This window comes from Staurois parvus, unplaced genomic scaffold (assembly GCF_062004578.1).
Source record: "Staurois parvus isolate SC_StPar_1 unplaced genomic scaffold, SC_StPar_1.0 ptg002070l, whole genome shotgun sequence".
In the NCBI taxonomy this organism is placed as follows: Eukaryota; Metazoa; Chordata; class Amphibia; order Anura; family Ranidae; genus Staurois; species Staurois parvus.
Genome location: NW_028319866.1, coordinates 92,993 through 117,636, shown reverse-complemented (window position 1 = coordinate 117,636; position 24,644 = coordinate 92,993). Strand labels below are relative to the sequence as shown.

At 51.4% G+C, this 24,644-nt stretch overlaps 1 protein-coding gene across 1 annotated transcript in view; it reads right to left on the bottom strand.

Moving 5' to 3' along the window:
* LOC149432873 (voltage-gated inwardly rectifying potassium channel KCNH2-like) overlaps positions 1 to 24,644 on the bottom strand; it is a gene marked incomplete at its 3' end in the record, with an annotated part of 209,168 nt that overhangs the window by 164,857 nt on the left and 19,667 nt on the right. The window contains exon 2 of the mRNA XM_089664849.1: positions 19,223 to 19,453. Within this exon, the coding sequence (XP_089520975.1) occupies positions 19,223 to 19,453 (231 nt within the window). The remainder of the gene's footprint in view (positions 1 to 19,222; positions 19,454 to 24,644) is intronic.

Genomic DNA, 24,644 nt, shown 5'->3' with positions numbered 1-24,644 from the left:
GACCCTCCCTGTATCCCCAACACTGACCCTCCCTGTATCCTCAACACCGACCCTCCCTGTGACCCCAACACTGACCCTCCCTGTGACCCCAACACTGACCCTCCCTGTGACCCCAACACTGACCCTCCCTGTGACCCCAACACTGACCCTCCCTGTGACCCCAACACCGACCCTCCCTGTGACCTGTCATGGAAATATGTCTCTGGTGTGTATAATGAAAGCTCTGAAGGCTGCGATTGGGCCATCCATGTACAATGTATGTATTACAGTACTCAGCTGGGTAATGGATGAGATGGCAGATCTGCGCTTATAGACCGGCGTGTATACCACCATTCTATGCGAATGCCGCCGGCGGTAGGCCCCGGGCCTGTATCCACATATCAGCAGCATAGTACCACATGGACTTCGTACCGCAAGGCGCCGGGCAGTGTGAACTCCACGTGTAGGCTCATGTATATCTTACAACCCATTACCGACCTGAACTGTATCTGGATGGATGTGTTTTAATAAAGATGGTATCGGGCCCATCCAGGTACAGACTGATGTTCCTAGGGGATGCTTGTACAGAGAATTTACATATCACTAGGAGCTGGTAGCATGTAAATGATGGGAAAGGGGGAGGGGAGAACTGGTTTCCAGTATAGATAAAAGGAAAGGCTACGCTCCAATCAGGATGTACATTCTGTGTATAGACACCCCCTATACATTGTTCTGTGGGAGGGGATTGACCTGACCCCCCCCCCCCCCTGTGTGTGGGGGGGGGGGCGTGTGTGTGCTTGTAATAAAACAAGTTGGAGACAGGCTCATAGTGAATTCCAACAGCAACCTGAGAGTGTCGTGTGATCATTCCTGGGTACCTGGAGCTCCATTTTCCTCACATCTCAACAGAGCTAAAGCAGTTGGAGGCGCAGGAATCGTGGAGTTTAGCTGCAGTCGTGGTAAGCGAGATTCGCACGGCTTTATGGGGGATTTCTGCGCATCCAACTGCGAGTACTCACGGTAAGGAGAAATTCGTTAAAAGCGAATTTCCAAGACAGACCCCAACACCGACCCTCCCTGTGACCCCAACACTGACCCTCCCTGTGACCCCAACACCGACCCTCCCTGTAACCCCAACAATGACCCTCCCTGTAACCCCAACAATGACCCTCCCTGTATCCACAAAACTGACCCTCCCTGTAACCCCAACAATGACCCTCCCTGTATCCCCAAAACTGACCCTCCCTGTGACCCCAACAATGACCCTCCCTGTATCCCCAACACCGACCCTCCCTGTGACCCCAACACCGACCCTCCCTGTGACCCCAACAATGACCCTCCCTGTAACCCCAACAATGACCCTCCCTGTATCCCCAACACTGACCCTCCCTGTGACCCCAACATTGACCCTCCCTGTATCCCCAACACCGACCCTCCCTGTGACCCCAACACCGACCCTCCCTGTAACCCCAACACTGACCCTCCCTATATCCCCAACACTGACCCCCCCTGTATCCCCAACACTGACCCTCCTGTAACCCCAACACTGACCCACCCTGTATCCCCAACACTGACCCCCCCTGTATCCCCAACACTGACCCTCCTGTAACCCCAACACTGACCCCCCTGTATCCCCAACACTGACCCTCCTGTATCCCCAACACTGACCCTCCTGTAACCCCAACACTGACCCCCCCTGTATCCCCAACACTGACCCTCCTGTAACCCCAACACTGACCCCCCCTGTATCCCCAACACTGACCCTCCTGTAACCCCAACACTGACCCCCCCTGTATCCCCAACACTGACCCTCCTGTAACCCCAACACTGACCCCCCCTGTATCCCCAACACTTTGAAATGCAGAGGTTGTTGTGAATGAACCCGATACAGGGGCGGACTGACAACTCATGGGGCCCCCGGGCAATAGGGGATCATGGGGCCCCTGTGTCCTTGCCCAAACTCAAACAAGCCTATAAAAAAGGTACCAGGGGCATCTCATGGGGCCCCCTACTGACCCCGGGCCCTGTGCCGAGTTTCCAAATGGTCAGTCCGCCCCTGACCCGATATAAATCCATTCCTGACATCTCCACCCACACAGAACAGAAACTCTCCTCCTTCCATCATTACTCACCGTCTATGAGCTCCACTCAGTGACTGCGCCTAGGCTGAGGTGATGTCATCAGTCTGCTGCAGGCAGGAGGAGGAATTTCCTCAGTCTCCTCCCCCAGTGATCAGACTGTACATTGTAACTTTGTAGAAGGAGGAGGAGGCATTTCCTCGGTCTTCCCTCCCCCAGTGATCAGACTGTACATTGTAACTTTGCAGAAGGAGGAGGAGGAGGCGTTTCCTCAGTCTCCTCCCCCAGTGATCAGACTGTACATTGTAACTTTGTAGGAGGAGGAGGTGTTTGGATCCCCCTGGTACACACTATAATGGGGTATATATTATATATACTCTTGCAGTGTATGTATGATGAGCTCTCATGGAGCTCATGGACGGCGCAGAGCCTGCAGTGGGGGGTTTTGTCCTCCGGGGGGCACACGTCATGACTCGGACTGATCACATCTCCAGTTGAATGATTGATAATCTGCCATGTATGGGACATTGTATGGTCCCAGGTGAGGAGTATCAATAATACGATCTGAGAGATCATTCCACCGCCTGTCCCTGAGGACGTCACGTCAGCCGCTTCTATACATTGCTGAGAGTATGGGAGGGGGAGGGGAAGAGGAAGGTTCCGGATAAAGGATATCAGCGGATTGGATTACATTACGTTATCTCAGATCAATATTCCCGATCCATAGATGTCATCCCAGAAATCGAGGACTAATGAACATGAAAAAACATCGACCAAGACCGCCAAGATCGGTCTGCGTGACACCAACAAAACCACCCGTGACCTGGAACTACATCACACCTGAGACTATGGAAGGACGGGACACCTGAGACTATGGAAGGACGGGTCACCTGAGACTATGGAAGGACGGGACACCTGTGACTATGGAAGGACGGGACACCTGAGACTATGGAAGGACGGGTCACCTGAGACTATGGAAGGACGGGTCACCTGAGACTATGGAAGGACGGGACACCTGAGACTATGGAAGGACGGGACACCTGAGACTATGGAAGGACGGGTCACCTGAGACTATGGAAGGACGGGACACCTGTGACTATGGAAGGACGGGACACCTGAGACTATGGAAGGAGAGGACACCTGAGACTATGGAAGGACGGGACACCTGAGACTATGGAAGGACGGGACACCTGAGACTATGGAAGGATGGGACACCTGAGACTATGGAAGGACGGGACACCTGAGACTATGGAAGGACGGGACACCTGAGACTATGGAAGGACGGGACACCTGTGACTATGGAAGGACGGGACACCTGAGACTATGGAGGGACGGGACACCTGAGACTATGGAAGGATGGGACACCTGAGACTATGGAAGGAGAGGACACCTGAGACTATGGAAGGAGAGGAGACCTGAGACTATGGAAGGACGGGATACCTGAGACTATGGAAAGACGGGACACCTGAGACTATGGAAGGACGGGACACCTGAGACTATGGAAGGACGGGACACCTGAGACTATGGAAGGACGGGACACCTGAGACTATGGAAGGATGGGACACCTGTGACTATGGAAGGACGGGACACCTGAGACTATGGAAGGATGGGACACCTGAGACTATGGAAGGATGGGACACCTGAGACTATGGAAGGATGGGACACCTGAGACTATGGAAGGACGGGACACCTGTGACTATGGAAGGACGGGACACCTGAGACTATGGAAGGATGGGACACCTGAGACTATGGAAGGACGGGACACCTGTGACTATGGAAGTATGGGACACCTGTGACTATGGAAAGACGGGACACCTGAGACTATGGAAATACGGGACACCTGAGACTATGGAAGGATGGGACACCTGTGACTCTGGAAGGATAGGACACCTGAGACTATGGAAGGATGGGACACCTGAGACTATGGAAGGAGAGGACACCTGAGACTATGGAAGGATGGGACACCTGAGACTATGGAAGGAGAGGACACCTGAGAATATGGAAGGATGGGACACCTGAGACTATGGAAGGATGGGACACCTGAGAATATGGAAATACGGGACACCTGAGACTATGGAAAGATGGGACACCTGAGACTATGGAAAGACGGGACACCTATGACTATGGAAAGACGGGACACCTGTGACTATGGAAGGATGGGACACCTGAGACTATGGAAGGACGGGACACCTGAGACTATGGAAGGACGGGACACCTGAGACTATGGAAGGATGGGACACCTGTGACTATGGAAGGATGGGACACCTGAGACTATGGAAGGATGGGACACCTGAGACTCTGGAAGGATGGGACACCTGAGACTATGGAAGGATGGGACACCTGAGACTATGGAAGGACGGGACACCTGAGACTATGGAAGGAGAGGACACCTGAGACTATGGAAGGAGAGGACACCTGTGACTATGGAAGGACGGGACACCTGAGACTATGGAAGGATGGGACACCTGTGACTATAGAAGGACGGGACACCTGAGACTATGGAAGGATGGGACACCTGAGACTATGGAGGGATGGGACACCTGAGACTATGGAAGGATGGGACACCTGAGACTATGGAAGGACGGGACACCTGTGACTATGGAAGGACGGGACACCTGAGACTATGGAAGGACGGGACACCTGAGACTATGGAAGGATGGGACACCTGAGACTATGGAAGGACGGGACACCTGTGACTATGGAGGGATGGGACACCTGAGACTATGGAAGGACGGGACACCTGAGACTATGGAAATACGGGACACCTGTGACTATGGAGGGATGGGACACCTGTGACTATGGAAAGACGGGACACCTGAGACTATGGAAAGACGGGACACCTTAGACTATGGAAATACGGGACACCTGAGACTATGGAAGGACGGGACACCTGTGACTATGGAAGTATGGGACACCTGTGACTATGGAAAGACGGGACACCTGAGACTATGGAAATACGGGACACCTGAGACTATGGAAGGATGGGACACCTGTGACTATGGAAGGATAGGACACCTGAGACTATGGAAGGATGGGACACCTGAGACTATGGAAGGAGAGGACACCTGAGACTATGGAAGGATGGGACACCTGAGACTATGGAAGGAGAGGACACCTGAGAATATGGAAGGATGGGACACCTGAGACTATGGAAGGATGGGACACCTGAGAATATGGAAATACGGGACACCTGAGACTATGGAAAGATGGGACACCTGAGACTATGGAAAGACGGGACACCTGTGACTATGGAAGGATGGGACACCTGAGACTATGGAAGGACGGGACACCTGAGACTATGGAAGGACGGGACACCTGAGACTATGGAAGGATGGGACACCTGAGACTATGGAAGGATGGGACACCTGAGACTATGGAAGGATGGGACACCTGAGACTCTGGAAGGATGGGACACCTGAGACTATGGAAGGATGGGACACCTGAGACTATGGAAGGAGAGGACACCTGAGACTATGGAAGGAGAGGACACCTGTGACTATGGAAGGACGGGACACCTGAGACTATGGAAGGATGGGACACCTGTGACTATAGAAGGACGGGACACCTGTGACTATGGAAGGACGGGACACCTGAGACTATGGAAGGATGAGACACCTGTGACTATGGAAGGACGGGACACCTGTGACTATGGAAGGAGAGGACACCTGTGACTATGGAAGGACGGGACACCTGTGACTATGGAAGGACGGGACACCTGAGACTATGGAAGGATGAGACACCTGTGACTATGGAAGGACGGGACACCTGTGACTATGGAAGGAGAGGACACCTGTGACTATGGAAGGACGGGACACCTGTGACTATGGAAGGACGGGACACCTGTGACTATGGAAGGACGGGACACCTGTGACTATGGAAGGAGAGGACACCTGTGACTATGGAAGGACGGGGCACCTGTGACTATGGAAGGACGGGACACCTGAGACTATGGAAGGAGAGGACACCTGTGACTATGGAAGGACGGGGCACCTGTGACTATGGAAGGACGGGACACCTGAGACTATGGAAGGAGAGGACACCTGTGACTATGGAAGGATGGGACACCTGTGACTATGGAAGGATGGGACACCTGAGACTATGGAAGGAGAGGACACCTGAGACTATGTAAGGACGGGTCACCTGAGATTATGGAAGGATGGGACACCTGTCACTATGGAAGGACGGGACACCTGAGACTATGGAAGGACGGGACACCTGAGACTATGGAGGAACAGGACACCTGTGACTATGGAAAGACAGGGCACCTGTGACAATGCAGGACATCTATGTGCTCGGTGGATGAAGCATGCAGACAGTGTTGGGTTCTCTTTTTGGAAAGCCTCCACTATAACTTGTGATGGAAGTTCCCATTATAAAATGTTAATGTATAAAATGATGATTATAAACACTTCAAATCCTTCTCAGCATTGAACCCCTTCAATATCCATTTATTTTCTAACCTGTAGGATGTAGGTGAACCCTAACACTAACCCATGGATAAGTCCCAGCATGCCCCTCAAATGCCCTTCATATCTGCAGAGTGACATGTTTGGCATTCTCTCCTCCATGACCTGGCCTGCTCTGTCTTCTGTTGGTGTCACCAATCCTCTCCTGGGCTCTGCCTTCTGTCGGTGTCACCTCCTCTCTTCTCGTCCTCTATCTTATCCACTGTGATAACGACAAATTCATCTTAATCAGCCAATTAGTACAAACAGATTTTTCTTCAGTGGGAACGGAGAGCCTCTTCTGGAGGGACAGTGGTGCTTTGCCGTGTGCCGGGGGAACCGGGAGATGATGGATCAATGGCCCGTGTGTGCGCTGAGCATTATATTGATACATTTTTTCATCTTCCAGTCCAAAAATCAATTTCAATGCATCTCGTAAAAGAACATACTAAGCGCCTACACAGCAACCCACGTATGTCCCCCAATCTTTAGAGAACTGTACCACCATTAAGGACAACTAAACACTAAAGATATGAGTTTCATTTTCTCTTTCCAGAGGCCACCAAGAGAGAGAGGCCACCAAGAAGAAACTAAAGAGGAGATCCATCAAAAGGAAAAAGTCAGAGATTAGAAAAGGAGGTCTCTGAGAAAGACACTGGATAGGGAGGCTACCAAAAGAGAGATTAGAAAGGAAGGCCTTCAAGTTGGAGAGCAGAGACAGAGGTGACTAGGGAGGAATGCCAACAAGAGGAAGATTAGAATGTTAAGATACCAAGAAGAAGACTAACGTGGGGGGATAGCAAGAAAGAGACTAATGCGGGAGGCCACCAGGAAGGAGACTAGTGGGAAAGGCCACCAGAAGGAGACTAGTGAGGGAGGCCTTCAAGGAGGCTAGACTGAAGGGCCACCAGTAGGAGATTAGTGAGAGAGGTCACCAAGAAGGAGACAACTGTGAAAGTCCTTCAAGAAGGAAACTAGTATAGAAGGCCACCAAGAAAGAGACTAGTGCAGAAGGCCACCAAGAAGCAGACTAGTCTGGAAGACCACCAGAAGGAGACTACTGTGGGAGGTCACCAAGGAGACTAGTCTGGAAGGCTACCACAAGGATACTAATGTGGAAGGCCACCAAAAAAGGAGACTAGCGTAGAAGGCTACCAAGAGACCAAGAAGGTCACTCTGAAGAAGTTACAGGCCTCAGTGGCTGAGATTGGAGAGCCTAATGGATACTAGTGTGAAAGAACACAAGAAGGAGACTAGTGCAGAAAGTAGCCAAGAAAGAGACTAGTACGGAAGGCCACCCAGAAGAGGACTAGTTCAGAAGAGCACCATGAAAAAGACTACTGTGGGAGTTCACCGAGAGAGAGAGTAGTGAGGGAGGCCACCAAGAAGAAGTGCAGAAGGACACCAAGGAGACTAGTGCAGAAGGTTACCAAGAAGGCAGACAAAGAAGGTCACTCTGAAGAAGTTACAGGTCTGAGATTGGAGACCCTATAAATACTAGTGTGAAAGGCCACCAAAAGGAGACTAGTGATTGAGGCCATCAAGAAGGAGACTAAGGTGGTATGCCATCAAAAGGAGACTAGTGGGGAAAGACACCATAAAGGAGACTAGTGAGGGAGGCCATCAGAAGTAGACTACTGTGGAAAGCCACCAAGAAGAGGACTAGTGCAGAAGGCTGTCAATAAGGCACGTTACATGCCTCAGTGGCTGAGTTTGAAGACAAGTGTGAAAGACTACAAGGAGACTAGTGCAGGATGCCACCAAGAAGGAGACTAGTGCAGGATGCCACCAAGAAGGAGACTACTGTAGCAGGTCACCAAGTAAGAATAGTCTGGAAGGCCACCAGAAGAAGACTACTGAAGCAGGTCACCAAGAAAGAATAGTCTGGAAGGCCACTAGAAGGAGACTAATGCAGAAGGCCACCAAGAAGGAGACTACTGTAGCAGGTAAGCAAGAAAGACTAGTCTGAAGGCCACCAGAAGGAAACTAGTGCGGAGAGTCACCAAGAAGGAGACTAGTGCAGGATGCCACCAAGAGGGTGACTACTGTAGCAGGTCACCAAGAAAGACTAGTCTGAAGGCTACAAGAAGGAGACTAGTGCAGAAGGCCATCAAAAAGACTAGTGCAGGAGGCCACCAAGAAGGAGACTACTGTAGCAGGTCACCAAGAAAAAGACTACTCTGGAAGGCCACCAGAAGAAGACTAGTGCAGGAAGCCACCATGAAGGAGACTAGTGCAGAAAGCCACCAAGAAGGAGACTAGTGCGGAAGGCCACCAAGAAAGACTAATGCAGGAGGCCACCAAGAAGACTACTTTAGCAGGTCACCAAGAAGGACACGAGTCTGGAAGGCCACCAGAAGGAGACTAGTGCAGGAAGCCTCCAAGAAGGAGAGGAGTCTGGAAGGCCACCAGAAGGAGACTAGTGCAGGAGGCCACCAAGAAGGAGATGAGTCTGGAAGGCCACCAGAAGGAGGCTAGTGCAGGAAGCCACCAAGAAGGAGATGAGTCTGGAAGGCCACCAGAAGGAGACTAGTGCAGGAGGCCACCAAGAAGGAGATGAGTCTGGAAGGCCACCAGTAGGAGACTAGTGCAGAAAGCCACCAAGAAGGAGACTAGTGTGAAAGGCCACCAAGAAGGAGACTAGTGCAGGAGGCCACCAAGAAGGAGACTACTGTAGCAGGTCACCAAGAAGGAGACGAGTCTGGAAGGCCACCAGAAGGAGACTAATGCAGGAGGTCACCAAGAAGGAGATGAGTCTGGAAGGCCACCAGAAGGAGACTACTGTAGCAGGTCACCAAGAAGGAGATGAGTCTGGAAGGCCACCAGGAGACTAGGGCATGAGGCCACCAAGAAGGAGATGAGTCTGGAAGGCCACCAGAAGGAGACTAGTGCAGGAGGCCACCAAGAAGGAGACTAGTGCCGAAGGCTATTAGGAGACCAAGACGTTTCAGGCCTCAGTGGCCTACGAATGAAGAGCCTATGGACGAATGGTCATCAGAGTAGACTCTTATGTTCAGCATAAGCTGAATCCTGCCCATCATCTGAACATCATCTGAACGTAGATGCCGAGCCCATGCCATCCTCTAAATACGGACCGGGAGGGGGGTGTATACTCTGCCGTCAGTCATTTTGTGCTTTTCTTCATCGTAATTCATTAGTCACTTTGCCGATATCGGTTTCCGCTTAGTCATGACGGCTGGTATACACTTCCATAGCTGGTCGTCCATCGACACCCCATGTAAATGTGTTCTCTGCAAACGGGCCAAAATGTGAATGTCCTCGGGCTATGCTGTGTGCAGATCGAACGTGTGGAAATACCTCATTGTGGCCACTAGCTGGAGCTGAGGAGCACTGACCCCGTCACTCGCCCTAGCTAGATCTCCTTGAGGGAATCGCCAAGATGGCGGCTTCCACTGCTGACTTGTTATTGAAGGCGAGGCTCTGTCATCCTGATCCCTGGCTTCACCCTGTGACAACGAACTGACCCTGAACAAGCTGTGGGACAGGAGAACTGTTGCACTGCTTGCATGCTTGTTCAGTGAAGTAATAATGCCAGGGTCATAACGGGAGTCCAAAGTCCATTCCTTTGTGGGCAAACCTGCCATGGTGTCCTCCGCACCGCCATGGCGTCCTCCACACCGTCATGGCGTCCTCCACACCGCCATGGCGTCCTCCACACCGCCATGGCATCCTCCACAGCGCCATGGCTTCCCCCACACCGTCATGGCATCCTCCACACCGTCATGGCGTCCTCCACACCGCCATGGTGTCCTCCACCCTGTCATGGCGTCCTCCACAGTGTCATAACGTCCTCCACACCACCATGGTGTCCTCCAAACCACCATGGCTTCCCCACACCGTCATGGCGTCCTCCACACCGTCATAGCGTCCTCCACACCGCCATGGTGTCCTCCACCCCGTCATGGCGTCCTCCACAGTGTCATAACGTCCTCCACACCACCATGGTGTCCTCCACACCACCATAGCTTCCCCCACACCGTCATGGTGTCCCCCACACCGTCATGGTGTCCTCCACACCGTCATGGCCTCCTCCACCCCGTCATGGCCTCCTCCACCCCGTCATGGCCTCCTCCACAGTGTCATAACGTCCTCCACACCACCACGGTGTCCTCCAAACCACCGTCATGGCGTCCTCCACACCACCGTCATGGCGTCCTCCACACCACCGTCATGGCGTCCTCCACACCGTCATGGCGTCCTCCACACCATCATGGCGTCCTCCACACCGTCATGGCGTCCTCCACACCGTCATGGCGTCCTCCACACCATCATGGCATCCTCCACACCGTCATGGCGTCCTCCACACCGTCATGGCGTCCTCCACACCGTCATGGCGTCCTCCACACCATCATGGCGTCCTCCACACCATCATGGCGTCCTCCACACCATCATGACGTCCTCCACAGCGCCATCCTGAGAGGTTCGCTTTACACACAATGGGTGTATAGAGTTTATGATATCATTTCACAGCAGTGCCAGAAAGCGTTTGTCCCCCAGATGGGACAGGCCGGGCGGGCGAGCGGGCAGCCTGGCGCCAGTCACATGATACGCCCAGGGAGTCGGTATAAACAAGTCTAAGAGATCGATCCGTTCCCAGCTCGTCCTTCCACATCCTCCAACCACATCCAATTACCACTCGGATCCTCCGGCCCGGACGGCTCTCCATCGATCTCTGCAGTCTGAGGGCTCATTAGTGTCGATGACTCCTTCCCAGAATCCTCTGGGGTCTGCAATGGATACGGCCTGCCGGAGGGAGCGGTGTCAAGTGTCCTCTGCGGAGAGCTTCTTTACATCAGCCGGGAAATGTACCGAGCGCAGCATAGGGCGCGGTCATGTGACCTCACCATCCAATCGGTATCCGAGCCTTCGTCTTCTCCGACAACCATCCTTCCTCCACACCGAGCGGGGGGGAGGGGACCAAGAAACCCATAATACGAAGACACCAGAAACAATGTAACCCCGGAATCATAATACGAAGATATGGAGACAATGTAACCCCGGAATCATAATACGAAGATACGGAGACAATGTAACCCCGGAATCATAATACGAAGATATGGAGACAATGTAACCCCGGAATCATAATACGAAGACACCAGAAACAATGTAACCCCGGAATCATAATACGAAGATCCTGGAGACAATGTAACCCCGGAATCATAATACGAAGATATGGAGACAATGTAACCCCGGAATCATAATACGAAGACACCAGAAACAATGTAACCCCGGAATCATAATACGAAGATATGGAGACAATGTAACCCCGGAATCATAATACGAAGATACGGAGACAACGTAACCCCGGAATCATAATACGAAGATATGGAGACAATGTAACCCCGGAATCATAATACGAAGATACGGAGACAACGTAACCCCGGAATCATAATACGAAGATATGGAGACAATGTAACCCCGGAATCATAATACGAAGATACGGAGACAATGTAACCCCGGAATCATAATACGAAGATACGGAGACAATGTAACCCCGGAATCATAATACGAAGATACGGAGACAATGTAACCCCGGAATCATAATACGAAGATACGGAGACAATGTAACCCCGGAATCATAATACGAAGATACGGAGACAATGTAACCCCGGAATCATAATACGAAGATATGGAGACAATGTAACCCCGGAATCATAATACGAAGATCCTGGAGACAATGTAACCCCGGAATCATAATACGAAGATCCTGGAGACAATGTAACCCCGGAATCATAATACGAAGATATGGAGACAATGTAACCCCGGAATCATAATACGAAGATATGGAGACAATGTAACCCCGGAATCATAATACGAAGATATGGAGACAATGTAACCCCGGAATCATAATACGAAGATACGGAGACAATGTAACCCCGGAATCATAATACGAAGATACCAGAAACAATGTAACCCCGGAATCATAATACGAAGATATAGAGACAATGTAACCCCGGAATCATAATACGAAGATATGGAGACAATGTAACCCCGGAATCATAATACGAAGATCCTGGAGACAATGTAACCCCGGAATCATAATACGAAGATACGGAGACAATGTAACCCCGGAATCATAATACGAAGATATGGAGACAATGTAACCCCGGAATCATAATACGAAGATCCTGGAGACAATGTAACCCTGGAATCATAATACGAAGATACGGAGACAATATAACCCCGGAATCATAATACGAAGATACGGAGACAATGTAACCCCGGAATCATAATACGAAGATACGGAGACAATGTAACCCCGGAATCATAATACGAACATATGGAGACAATGTAACCCCGGAATCATAATACGAAGATCCTGGAGACAATGTAACCCCGGAATCATAATACGAAGATACGGAGACAATGTAACCCCGGAATCATAATACGAAGATCCTGGAGACAATGTAACCCCGGAATCATAATACGAAGATATGGAGACAATGTAACCCCGGAATCATAATACGAAGATCCTGGAGACAATGTAACCCCGGAATCATAATACGAAGATATGGAGACAATGTAACCCCGGAATCATAATACGAAGATCCTGGAGACAATGTAACCCCGGAATCATAATACGAAGATATGGAGACAATGAACCCCGGAATCATAATACGAAGATATGGAGACAATGAACCCCGGAATCATAATACGAAGATATGGAGACAATGAACCCCGGAATCATAATACGAAGATACAGAGACAATGTAACCCCGGAATCATAATACGAAGATATGGAGACAATGTAACCCCGGAATCATAATACAAAGATATGGAGACAATGTAACCCCGGAATCATAATACGAAGATATGGAGACAATGTAACCCCGGAATCATAATACGAAGATATGGAGACAATGTAACCCCGGAATCATAATACGAAGATATGGAGACAATGTAACCCCGGAATCATAATACAAAGATCCTGGAGACAATGTAACCCTGGAATCATAATACGAAGATACGGAGACAATGTAACCCCGGAATCATAATACAAAGATCCTGGAGACAATGTAACCCCGGAATCATAATACGAAGATATGGAGACAATGTAACCCCGGAATCATAATACGAAGATCCTGGAGACAATGTAACCCCGGAATCATAATACGAAGATATGGAGACAATGTAACCCCGGAATCATAATACGAAGATACGGAGACAATGTAACCCCGGAATCATAATACGAAGATACGGAGACAATGTAACCCCGGAATCATAATACGAAGATACGGAGACAATGTAACCCCGGAATCATAATACGAAGATATGGAGACAATGTAACCCCGGAATCATAATACGAAGATACGGAGACAATGTAACCCTGGAATCATAATACGAAGATATAGAGACAATGTAACCCCGGAATCATAATACGAAGATATGGAGACAATGTAACCCCGGAATCATAATACGAAGATCCTGGAGACAATGTAACCCCGGAATCATAATACAGGATGGCGGTATGTGGATGGGCGTGGTCAGTATTTTCTCCAGGGTGACATTGGCCGCCTCTGCCCGGTGGAGGACACGTCTGCCCTGTCGGTAATTCTCTTCCTCTCACAATAAACGGATAAATCTGAGAAATGTTATTATTGGAAGGAGATTAGAGCCGGCCACACAAATCCCCCCCCCCCCCCCACACACACACAGATAGTTAACCCCCAACGCAGAACCCCGGAGAGCCGGCCAGGACTGAGCCCAGGACTCCGCGCTGCCACCTAATCTCATCTCACCATTTATCACCCGCTGAACCCAGAGGACACAACTACCAGCCGGAGCCAGAGGTGTCCTACATGTCAGAGGTGTCCCAGATGTCAGAGGTGTCCTACATGTCAGAGGTGTCCTACATGTCAGAGGTGTCCTAGATGTCAGAGGTGTCCCAGATGTCAGAGGTGTCCTACATGTCAGAGGTGTCCTACATGTCAGAGGTGTCCTACATGTCAGAGGTGTCCTAGATGTCAGAGGTGACCCTAATGTCAGACGTGACCTTAATGTCAGATGTGACCCTAATGTCAGATGTGACCCTAATGTCAGACGTGACCTTCATTTCAAAGTTGACCCTAGTATCAGAGCTCACCCCAGAGTCACAGGTGTCCCCCGATATCAAAGGTGAACCAAGAGCCAGAGGTGTCCCAGATGTCAGAGGTGACCCCGACACATAGGCTGTAGAGAAGGCTGCTATCATGGTTATAATCTTCATCTGCTGACTCCTTCAGGAGCAATGTGGTGGACGGTATCTGACATTGTACTTCTGTGACAACTCGGTGTGATTCCCCACATGAGTAGTTGGTGGCCTCACATGACCTCCAGGTGACCTATGTGGAGATCCGGCCACATCTGTCCCTTCTAATCCGTTTATCTTCTATAATGATCTGGCAGAACAGCCGCTTCTAGGCCTGTGAAGGTCAAATATTGCTGCGGTCAGAGGTGAGCACCAGAGAGGGATACCACCTCAGATACCTCCTCAGACACCTCCCTGGATACCTCCCAAGATATCTTCTCAGACACCTCCCTGGATGCCTCCTCAGATACCGCACTGGATACCTCCTTAGATAACTCCTCAGATACCACACCAGATACCTCCTCAGATACCACACTGGATACCTCCTCAGATACTACACCAGATACCTCTTCAGATACCTCCTCAGATACTACACTGGATACCTCCTTAGATACCTCCTCAGATACCACACCAGATACCTTCTCAGATACCACACCAGATACCTCCTCAGATACCACAACGGATACCTCTTCAGATACCTCCTCAGATACTACACCGGATACCTCCTCAGATACCTCCTCAGACACCTCCCTGGATACCTCCCAAGATATCTCCTCAGACACCTCCCTGGATGCCTCCTCAGATACCGCACTGGATACCTCCTTAGATACCACACCGGATACCTCTTCAGATACCTCCTCAGATACTACACTGGATACCTCCTCAGACACCTCCCTGGATACCTCCCAAGATATCTCCTCAGACACCTCCCTGGATGCCTCCTCAGATACCACACCAGATACCTCCTCAGATACCACACCAGATACTTCCTCAGATACCACACCAGATACTTCCTCAGATACCACACCAGATACCACACCAGATACCTCTTCAGATACCTCCTCAGATACTACACCGGATACCTCCTCAGATACGTCCTCAGACACCTCCCTGGATACCTCCCAAGATATCTCCTCAGACACCTCCCTGGATGCCTCCTCAGATACCGCACTGGATACCTCCTTAGATACCACACCGGATACCTCTTCAGATACCTCCTCAGATACTACACTGGATACCTCCTCAGACACCTCCCTGGATACCTCCCAAGATATCTCCTCAGACACCTCCCTGGATGCCTCCTCAGATACCACACCAGATACCACACCAGATACCTCCTCAGATACTACACCGGATACCTCTTCAGATACCTCCTCAGATACTACACCGGATACCTCCTCAGATACCTCCCCTGACACCTCCTCAGATACCACACCAGATACTTCCTCAGATACCACACCAGATACCTCCTCAGATACCACACCAGATACCTCCTCAGATACCACACCAGATACCTCCTCAGATACCACACCGGATACCTCCCCAGATACCTCCCCTGACACCTCCCTGGATACCTCCTCAGATACTTCCACAGATATCTCCCCAGATACCTCCACAGATACCTCCACAGATACCTCCACAGATACCTTCTCAGATACCTCCCCAGATACCTCCTCAGATACCTCCCCAGATACCTCCTCAGATACCTCCTCAGATACCTCCCCAGATACCTCCCCAGATACCTTTTCAGATACCACACAGGATTCCTCCCCTGACATTTCCAAAGATACTTCTCCAGATACCTCCCCAGATACCTCCTCAGATACCTCTCCGGACACCTCCCCAGATACCTCCCCAAATACATTTTCAGATACCTCCTCAGATATCCCTCCAGATACCTCTCCGGATACCTCCTCATATACCTTCTTAGACTGCTCCCTAGATACCTCCTCCAATACCTTCCCAGATACCTCCTCAGATACCTCCCAGGATACCTCCTCAGATACCTCACCAGATACCACACCAGATACCCCCTCAGATACCGCCTCAGATACCTCCATGGACACCTACTCAGATACCTTTGTGCTCCCCTATTATATCCCCCCTATGCCCCATTACATACTCTCTGTGCTCCACCATTATATACCCCCCTGTGCTCCACCATTATATACCCCCTGTGCTCCACCATTATATACCCCCCTGTGCTCCACCATTATATACCCCCCTGTGCTCCACCATTATATACCCCCCTGTGCTCCACCATAATATACCCCCCTGTGCTCCACCATAATATACCCCCCTGTGCTCCACCATTATATACCCCCCTGTGCTCCACCATTATATACCCCCCTGTGCTCCACCATTATATACTCCCCTGTGCTCCACCATTATATACCCCCTGTACTCCACCATTATATACCCCCTTGTGCTCCACCATTATATACCCCCATGTGCTCCACCATTATATACCCCCTGTGCTCCACCATTATATACCCCCCTGTGCTCCACCATTATATACCCCCCTGTGCTCCACCATTATATACCCCCCTGTGCTCCACCATTATATACCCCCCTGTGCTCCACCATTATATACCCCCCTATGCTCCACCATTATATACCCCCCTGTGCTCCACCATTATATACCCCCTGTGCTCCACCATTATATACCCCCCTGTGCTCCACCATTATATACCCCCTGTGCTCCACCATTATATACCCCCCTGTGCTCCACCATTATATACCCCCTGTGCTCCACCATTATATACCCCCTGTGCTCCACCATTATATACCCCCTGTGCACCACCATTATATACCCCCTGTGCACCACCATTATATACCCCCCTGTGCTCCACCATTATATACCCCCTGTGCTCCACCATTATATACCCCCTTGTGCTCCACCATTATATACCCCCCTGTGCTCCACCATTATATACCCCCTGTGCTCCACCATTATATACCCCCCTGTGCTCCACCATTATATACCCCCCTGTGCACCACCATTATATACCCCCTGTGCTCCACCATTATATACCCCCCCTGTGCTCCACCATTATATACCCCCCTGTGCACCACCATTATATACCCCCTGTGCTCCACCATTTTATACCCCCTGTGCTCCACCATTATATACCCCCTGTGCTCCACCATTATATACCCCCTGTGCTCCACCATTATATACCCCCCCTGTGCTCCACCATTATATACCCCCCTGTGCACCACCATTATATACCCCCTGTGCTCCACCATTATATACCCCCCTGTGCTCCACCATTATATACCCCCTGTGCTCCACCATTATATACCCCCTGTGCTCCACCATTATATACCCCCCTGTGCTCCACCATTATATACCCCCCTGTGCTCCACCATTATATACCCCCTGTGCTCCACCATTATATACCCCCCTGTGCTCCACCATTATATACCCCCTGTGCTCCACCATTATATACCCCCCTGTGCTCCACCATTATATACCCCCTGTGCTCCACCATTATATACCCCCTGTGCTCCACCATTATATACCCCCTGTGCACCACCATTATATACCCCCCTGTGCTCCACCATTATATACCCCCTGTGCTCCACCATTATATACCCCCCTGTGCTCCACCATTATATACCCCCCTGTGCTCCACCATTATATACCCCCTGTGCTCCACCATTATATACCCCCCTGTGCTCCACCATTATATACCCCCCTGTGCACCACCATTATATACCCCCTGTGCTCCACCATTATATACCCCCCCTGTGCTCCACCATTATATACCCCCCTGTGCACCACCATTATATACCCCCTGTGCTCCACCATTATATACCCCCTGTGCTCCACCATTATATACCCCCTGTGCACCACCATTATATACCCCCTGTGCTCCACCATTATATACCCCCCCTGTGCTCCACCATTATATACCCCCCTGTGCACCACCATTATATACCCCCTGTGCACCACCATTATATACCCCCTGTGCTCCACCATTATATACCTCCCTGTGCTCCACCATTATATACCCCCCTGTGCTCCACCTAAAAGTGATAAACAGCAACAATGGAACAGCGTAGTGGTTAATCAGCCCTGTCCATCCCCAGACTGATCCTGTACAATGTAGGGCCCCCTGGATCAGACATCATTGCCTCAGTGTCTCTGTGGCCCCTAGGCACCAGCCCACTCTAGCTAAAGGTAACTCCAGGCTGCCATAAACAGCAACAATGTAACAGCAAAGTAATAGCATTGTCAGTCATCTCCATCCTCACACTGACCCCGCACAACATGGGGCCCTCTACATTTCTGATCTATTCAATCTGTCTCCATGCTGACCCCGCACAACATGGGGCCCCCCACATTTCTGATCCATTCAATCATCTCTGTCTTCATGCTGACCCCGTACAACATGGGGCCCCTCACATTCCATAATGGATCAGACCCCATTGCCTCGGTATCTCTGTGGCCCCTAGGCACCTGCCTATTTTGCCTAATGGTTGTAGGAAGCAACAAAGTAACAGCACTGCGGGAGATCAGTCACCTCCATCCCCACACTGACCCCGTACAATGTGGGGCCCCCACATCCCTCACTGAACCCCCTGATTCTGGATGGGACACAGGAACAGTAAGTCGGCGCACTCACCGTCTTTGCGGTAGAAGGAGATCTCCACCTTCCGCTCCTCGGATCCCACCAGGGCCTGAGCGATCTGGGACACGGCGCTGGAGGTGGTGCGCGGGCCGTACAGGAAGTCGCAGGTGCAGGGCCGCTGCATGACCTCCGCCCTGGTGTAGCCGCACATGGAGCAGAAGCCATCGTTACAGTAAATCACGGCGCAGTTCTCCACGCGGGCGTTGGCGATGATGAACTTCCGGCCTGGGAGAGACAAGAGGGAGAAAATCAGAGACAGACGGAAAGGTTTCCCCCACATTTCATCGATCTGCTTCGAAGACGCAACTCCACCCAAAACCCATATCCAAGGCTGGTTCCGGGGCGGGACAAAGTGGAGTGGTGGTGTCACCCCAACTAGACCCGTTCTCCAAACCTCACCACTGAAGACGTATCTGAAGTACCCATTAATGGTGGAGATGACCTTCAATTCATGCCAAACCATGATCTGGGGGGGGGGAAGGTTCAGGTTCTCATCCTGAGGGAAAGATGTTTCCTCCTGCACAGCTGACTTCCCATTGACACCCCATACTCCCATTGACACCCAATACTCTCACTGACACCCCATACTCCCATTGACACCACATACTCCCATTGACACCCCATACTCCCATTGACACCCCATACTCCCACTGACACCCCATACTCCCACTGACACCCCATACTCCCACTGACACCACATACTCCCACTGACACCACATACTCCCATTGACACCACATACTCCCATTGACACCCAATACTCCCACTGACACCCAATACTCCCACTGACACCCCATACTCCCACTGACACCCCATACTCTCACTGACACCCCATACTCCCATTGACACCACATACTCCCATTGACACCCAATACTCCCACTGACACCCCATACTCCCACTGACACCCCATACTCCCACTGACACCCCATACTCCCACTGACACCCCATACTCCCACTGACACCCCATACTCCCACTGACACCCCATACTCCCACTGACACCACATACTCCCACTGACACCACATACTCCCATTGACACCCAATACTCCCACTGACACCCCATACTCCCACTGACACCCCATACTCCCACTGACACCCAATACTCCCACTGACACCCCATACTCCCACTGACACCCCATACTCCCACTGACACCACATACTCCCATTGACACCCCATACTCCCACTGACACCCCATACTCCCACTGACACCCCATATTCCCACTGACACCCAATACTCCCATTGACACCCCATACTCCCATTGACACCACATACTCCCATTGACACCACATACTCCCATTGACACCCCATACTCCCATTGACACCCCATACTCCCATTGACACCCCATACTCCCATTGACACCCCATACTCCCACTGACACCCAATACTCCCATTGACACCCAATACTCCCATTGACACCCCATACTCCCATTGACACCCCATACTCCCATTGACACCCAATAAAGGCCAGCCTGAGAAACATCTGAATGCTTGTAGGTGACCCCAACCTGCGGAGACACCCCTCACGCTGGGAGTGGAATCCATCCTGAATGATCCCCTCAGATGAAGCCAGCCAGGCGTGTATATATCCTGTTGATCTTGCCAGTAGATCCTTTACCTTTCCACTTATACTTATAGTATGAGAGGTGTACACGTGTCGGACATGTATGTGAACATGCTGTATGTATGTATAGTATGAGAGGCACACACGTGTCGGACATGTATGTGAACATCCTGTATATATATCTATAGTATGAGAGGTGCACACATGTCGGACATGTATGTGAACATCCTGTATATATATCTATAGTATGAGAGGCGCACACGTGTCGGACATGTATGTGAACATGCTGTATGTATGTATAGTATGAGAGGCGCACACGTGTCAGACAGGTATGTGAACATGCTGTATGTATGTATAGTACGAGAGGCGCACACGTGTCAGACAGGTATGTGAACATGCTGTATGTATGTATAGTATGAGAGGCGCACACGTGTCGGACATGTATGTGAACATCCTGTATATAGATCTATAGTATGAGAGGCGCACACGTGTCGGACATGTATGTGAACATCCTGTAGGTATTGTGGGAACTCGCTTCAAAGTGGTAGAGCTTTTCATTTAAAGCACACAGCGACTCGCTTCTTTAAGGGCCTTTTTGCCCAATTTTATTTAAACAAATGCCCCAGAACATAAAGCTTCCCACGCAGGGGTATCCACCATCAAACACAACAACGATTCAGCCTCCTGGCTTGTACTCAGCTTGATGTCTGTCTCCTGCAGATTTCTTCAAGAGTTATGGCTCTCGCACACCGCTGGCCTCTAGCACACAGCTACTCCCAAGCAGCTCCTTGCCGCTTTTGGCTTCCACTTCTCCTTGGTGGAGACCTCCTGACTCCTGTCTGCCGGGGTGGAGACCTCCTGACTCCTGTCTGCCGGGGTGGAGACCTCCTCACTCCTGTCTGCCGGGGTGGAGACCTCCTCACTCCTGTCTGCCGGGGTGGAGACCTCCTCACTCCTGTCTGCCGGGGTGGAGACCTCCTCACTCCTGTCTGCCGGGGTGGAGACCTCCTCACTCCTGTCTGCCGGGGTGGAGACCTCCTCACTCCTGTCTGCCGGGGTGGAGACCTCCTCACTCCTGTCTGCCGGGGTGGAGACCTCCTGACTCCTGTCTGCCGGGGTGGAGCCCTCCTGACTCCTGTCTGCCGGGGTGGAGCCCTCCTGACTCCTGTCTGCCGGGGTGGAGCCCTCCTGACTCCTGTCTGCCGGGATGGAGCCCTCCTGACTCCTGTCTGCCGGGGGGGAGCCCTCCTGACTCCTGTCTGCCGGGGTGGAGCCCTCCTGACTCTTGTCTGCCGGGGTGGAGCCCTCCTGACTCCTGTCTGCCGGGGTGGAGCCCTCCTGACTCCTGTCTGCCGGGGTGGAGCCCTCCTGACTCCTGTCTGTCGGGGTGGAGCCCTCCTGACTCCTGTCTGTCGGGGTGGAGCTCTCCTGACTCCTGTCTGCCGGGGTGGAGCCCTCCTGACTCCTGTCTGCCGGCGTGGGTGGGGCCCTCCTGACTCCTGTCTGCCGGGGTGGAGACCTCCTGACTCCTGTCTGCCGGGGTGGAGCCCTCCTGACTCCTGTCTGCCGGGGTGGGTGGGGCCCTCCTGACTCCTGTCTGCCGGGGTGGGTGGAGCCCTCCTCACTCCTGTCTGCCGGGGTGGAGCCCTCCTGACTCCTGTCTGCTGGGGTGGAGCCCTCCTGACTCCTGTCTGCCGGGGTGGAGCCCTCCTGACTCCTCTCTGCCGGGGTGGAGACCTCCTGACTCCTGTCTGCCGGGGTGGAGCCCTCCTGACTCCTGTCTGTCGGGGTGGAGCCCTCCTGACTCCTGTCTGCCGGGGTGGGGCCCTCCTGACTCCTGTCTGCCGGGGTGGGTGGAGCCCTCCTGACTCCTGTCTGTCTGCCGGGGTGGGTGGAGCCCTCCTGACTCCTGTCTGTCTGCCGGGGTGGGTGGAGCCCTCCTGACTCCTGTCTGTCTGCCGGGGTGGGTGGAGCCCTCCTGACTCCTGTCTGTCTGCCGGGGTGGAGCCAACCTGACTCCTGTCTGCCGGGGTGGAGCCCTCCTGACTCCTGTCTGCCGGGGTGGAGCCCTCCTGACTCCTGTCTGCCGGGGTGGAGCCCTCCTGACTCCTGTCTGCCGGGGTGGAGCCCCGAACCCTGGTCCTGACTCTATGAAGAGGCCTGCACACACCTGTGCAATCAGTCTCCTGGCCATTTCCAAAACCTGGTCCCAGGATTGGAGATTTCATCCCTCCCAGATCTCTTTGAAATCTCCCGGCTCCAGATCCCAAAATGGACCTTACAAACAAAGGAGGAAAGTGAAAAGCCCCTTCCCTCCGCATCAAACACTTACCCCGGAGCCCCTCAACCTGCCTTGTTGAGAATCCTGGGTGACAGATCGCCACACTGTCACAGTATGTATAGTATGAGAGGCGCACACGTGTCGGACATGTATGTGAACATCCTGTATGTATAGTATGAGAGGCGCACACGTGTCGAACATGTATGTGCACATCCTGTATGTATGTATAGTATGAGAGGCGCACACGTGTTGGACATGTATGTGAACATCCTGTATGTATGTATGTATAGTATGAGAGGCGCACACGTGTTGGACATGTATGTGAACATCCTGTATGTATGTATGTATAGTATGAGAGGCGCACACGTGTTGGACATGTATGTGAACATCCTGTATGTATAGTATGTATAGTATGAGAGGCGCACACGTGTTGGACATGTATGTGAACATCCTGTATGTATAGTATGAGAGGCGCACACGTGTCGAACATGTATGTGAACATCCTGTATGTATGTATTGTATGAGAGGTGCACACGTGTCGGACATGTATGTGAACATCCTGTATGTATGTATAGTATGAGAGGCGCACACGTGTTGGACATGTATGTGAACATCCTGTATGTATGTATGTATAGCATGAGAGGCGCACACGTGTCGGACATGTATGTGAACATCCTGTATGTATGTATAGTATGAGAGGCGCACACGTGTCGGACATGTATGTGAACATCCTGTATGTATGTATAGTATGAGAGGCGCACACGTGTCGGACATGTATGTGAACATCCTGTATGTATGTATAGTATGAGAGGCGCACACGTGTCGGACATGTATGTGAACATCCTGTATGTATGTATAGTATGAGAGGCGCACACGTGTCGGACATGTATGTGAATATCATGTATGTATGTATAGTATGAGAGGAACATACGTGTCGGGATTCAGCCAGGAAAAGGGAAAGCGCGGCGCAGATTATCAGATAAACCAATCAAGCAGAACGGTATTAGGAGCTGAGATCCGATAAAACGATTATCTCCCCCATACCCCCCTCCCCCATACCACCGCCTGCCGCCCTGAGCCAGGGAGAGGAGGGTGTGAGGGAGAAGGACTACAACTCCCAGCATCACCCCACAGAAATATACATGATGATGTGACATAATACTGAGGGACTACAACTCCCAGCGTCCCCTATACAGGAATATACATGATGTTCTCCTAGATTGTAAGCTCCCAGGATCAGCCCCTCCCTCCTAGATTGTAAGCTCCCAGGATCAGGGCCCTCGATCCCCTCATGTATCACATTGTATTGTATTGTTCTGTCCCCCTCTGTAATGTACAGCGCTGAGCCAACTATAAATACTGTATAATAATAATAATGTGATATAATACCGAGGGACTACAACTCCCAGCACCACCCATACAGGAATATACATGATGATGTGATATAATACCGAGGGACTACAACTCCCAGCACCACCCATACAGGAATATACATGATGATATGATATAATACTGAGGGACTACAACTCCCAGTGTCCCCCATACAGGAATATACATGATGATGTGATGCAAT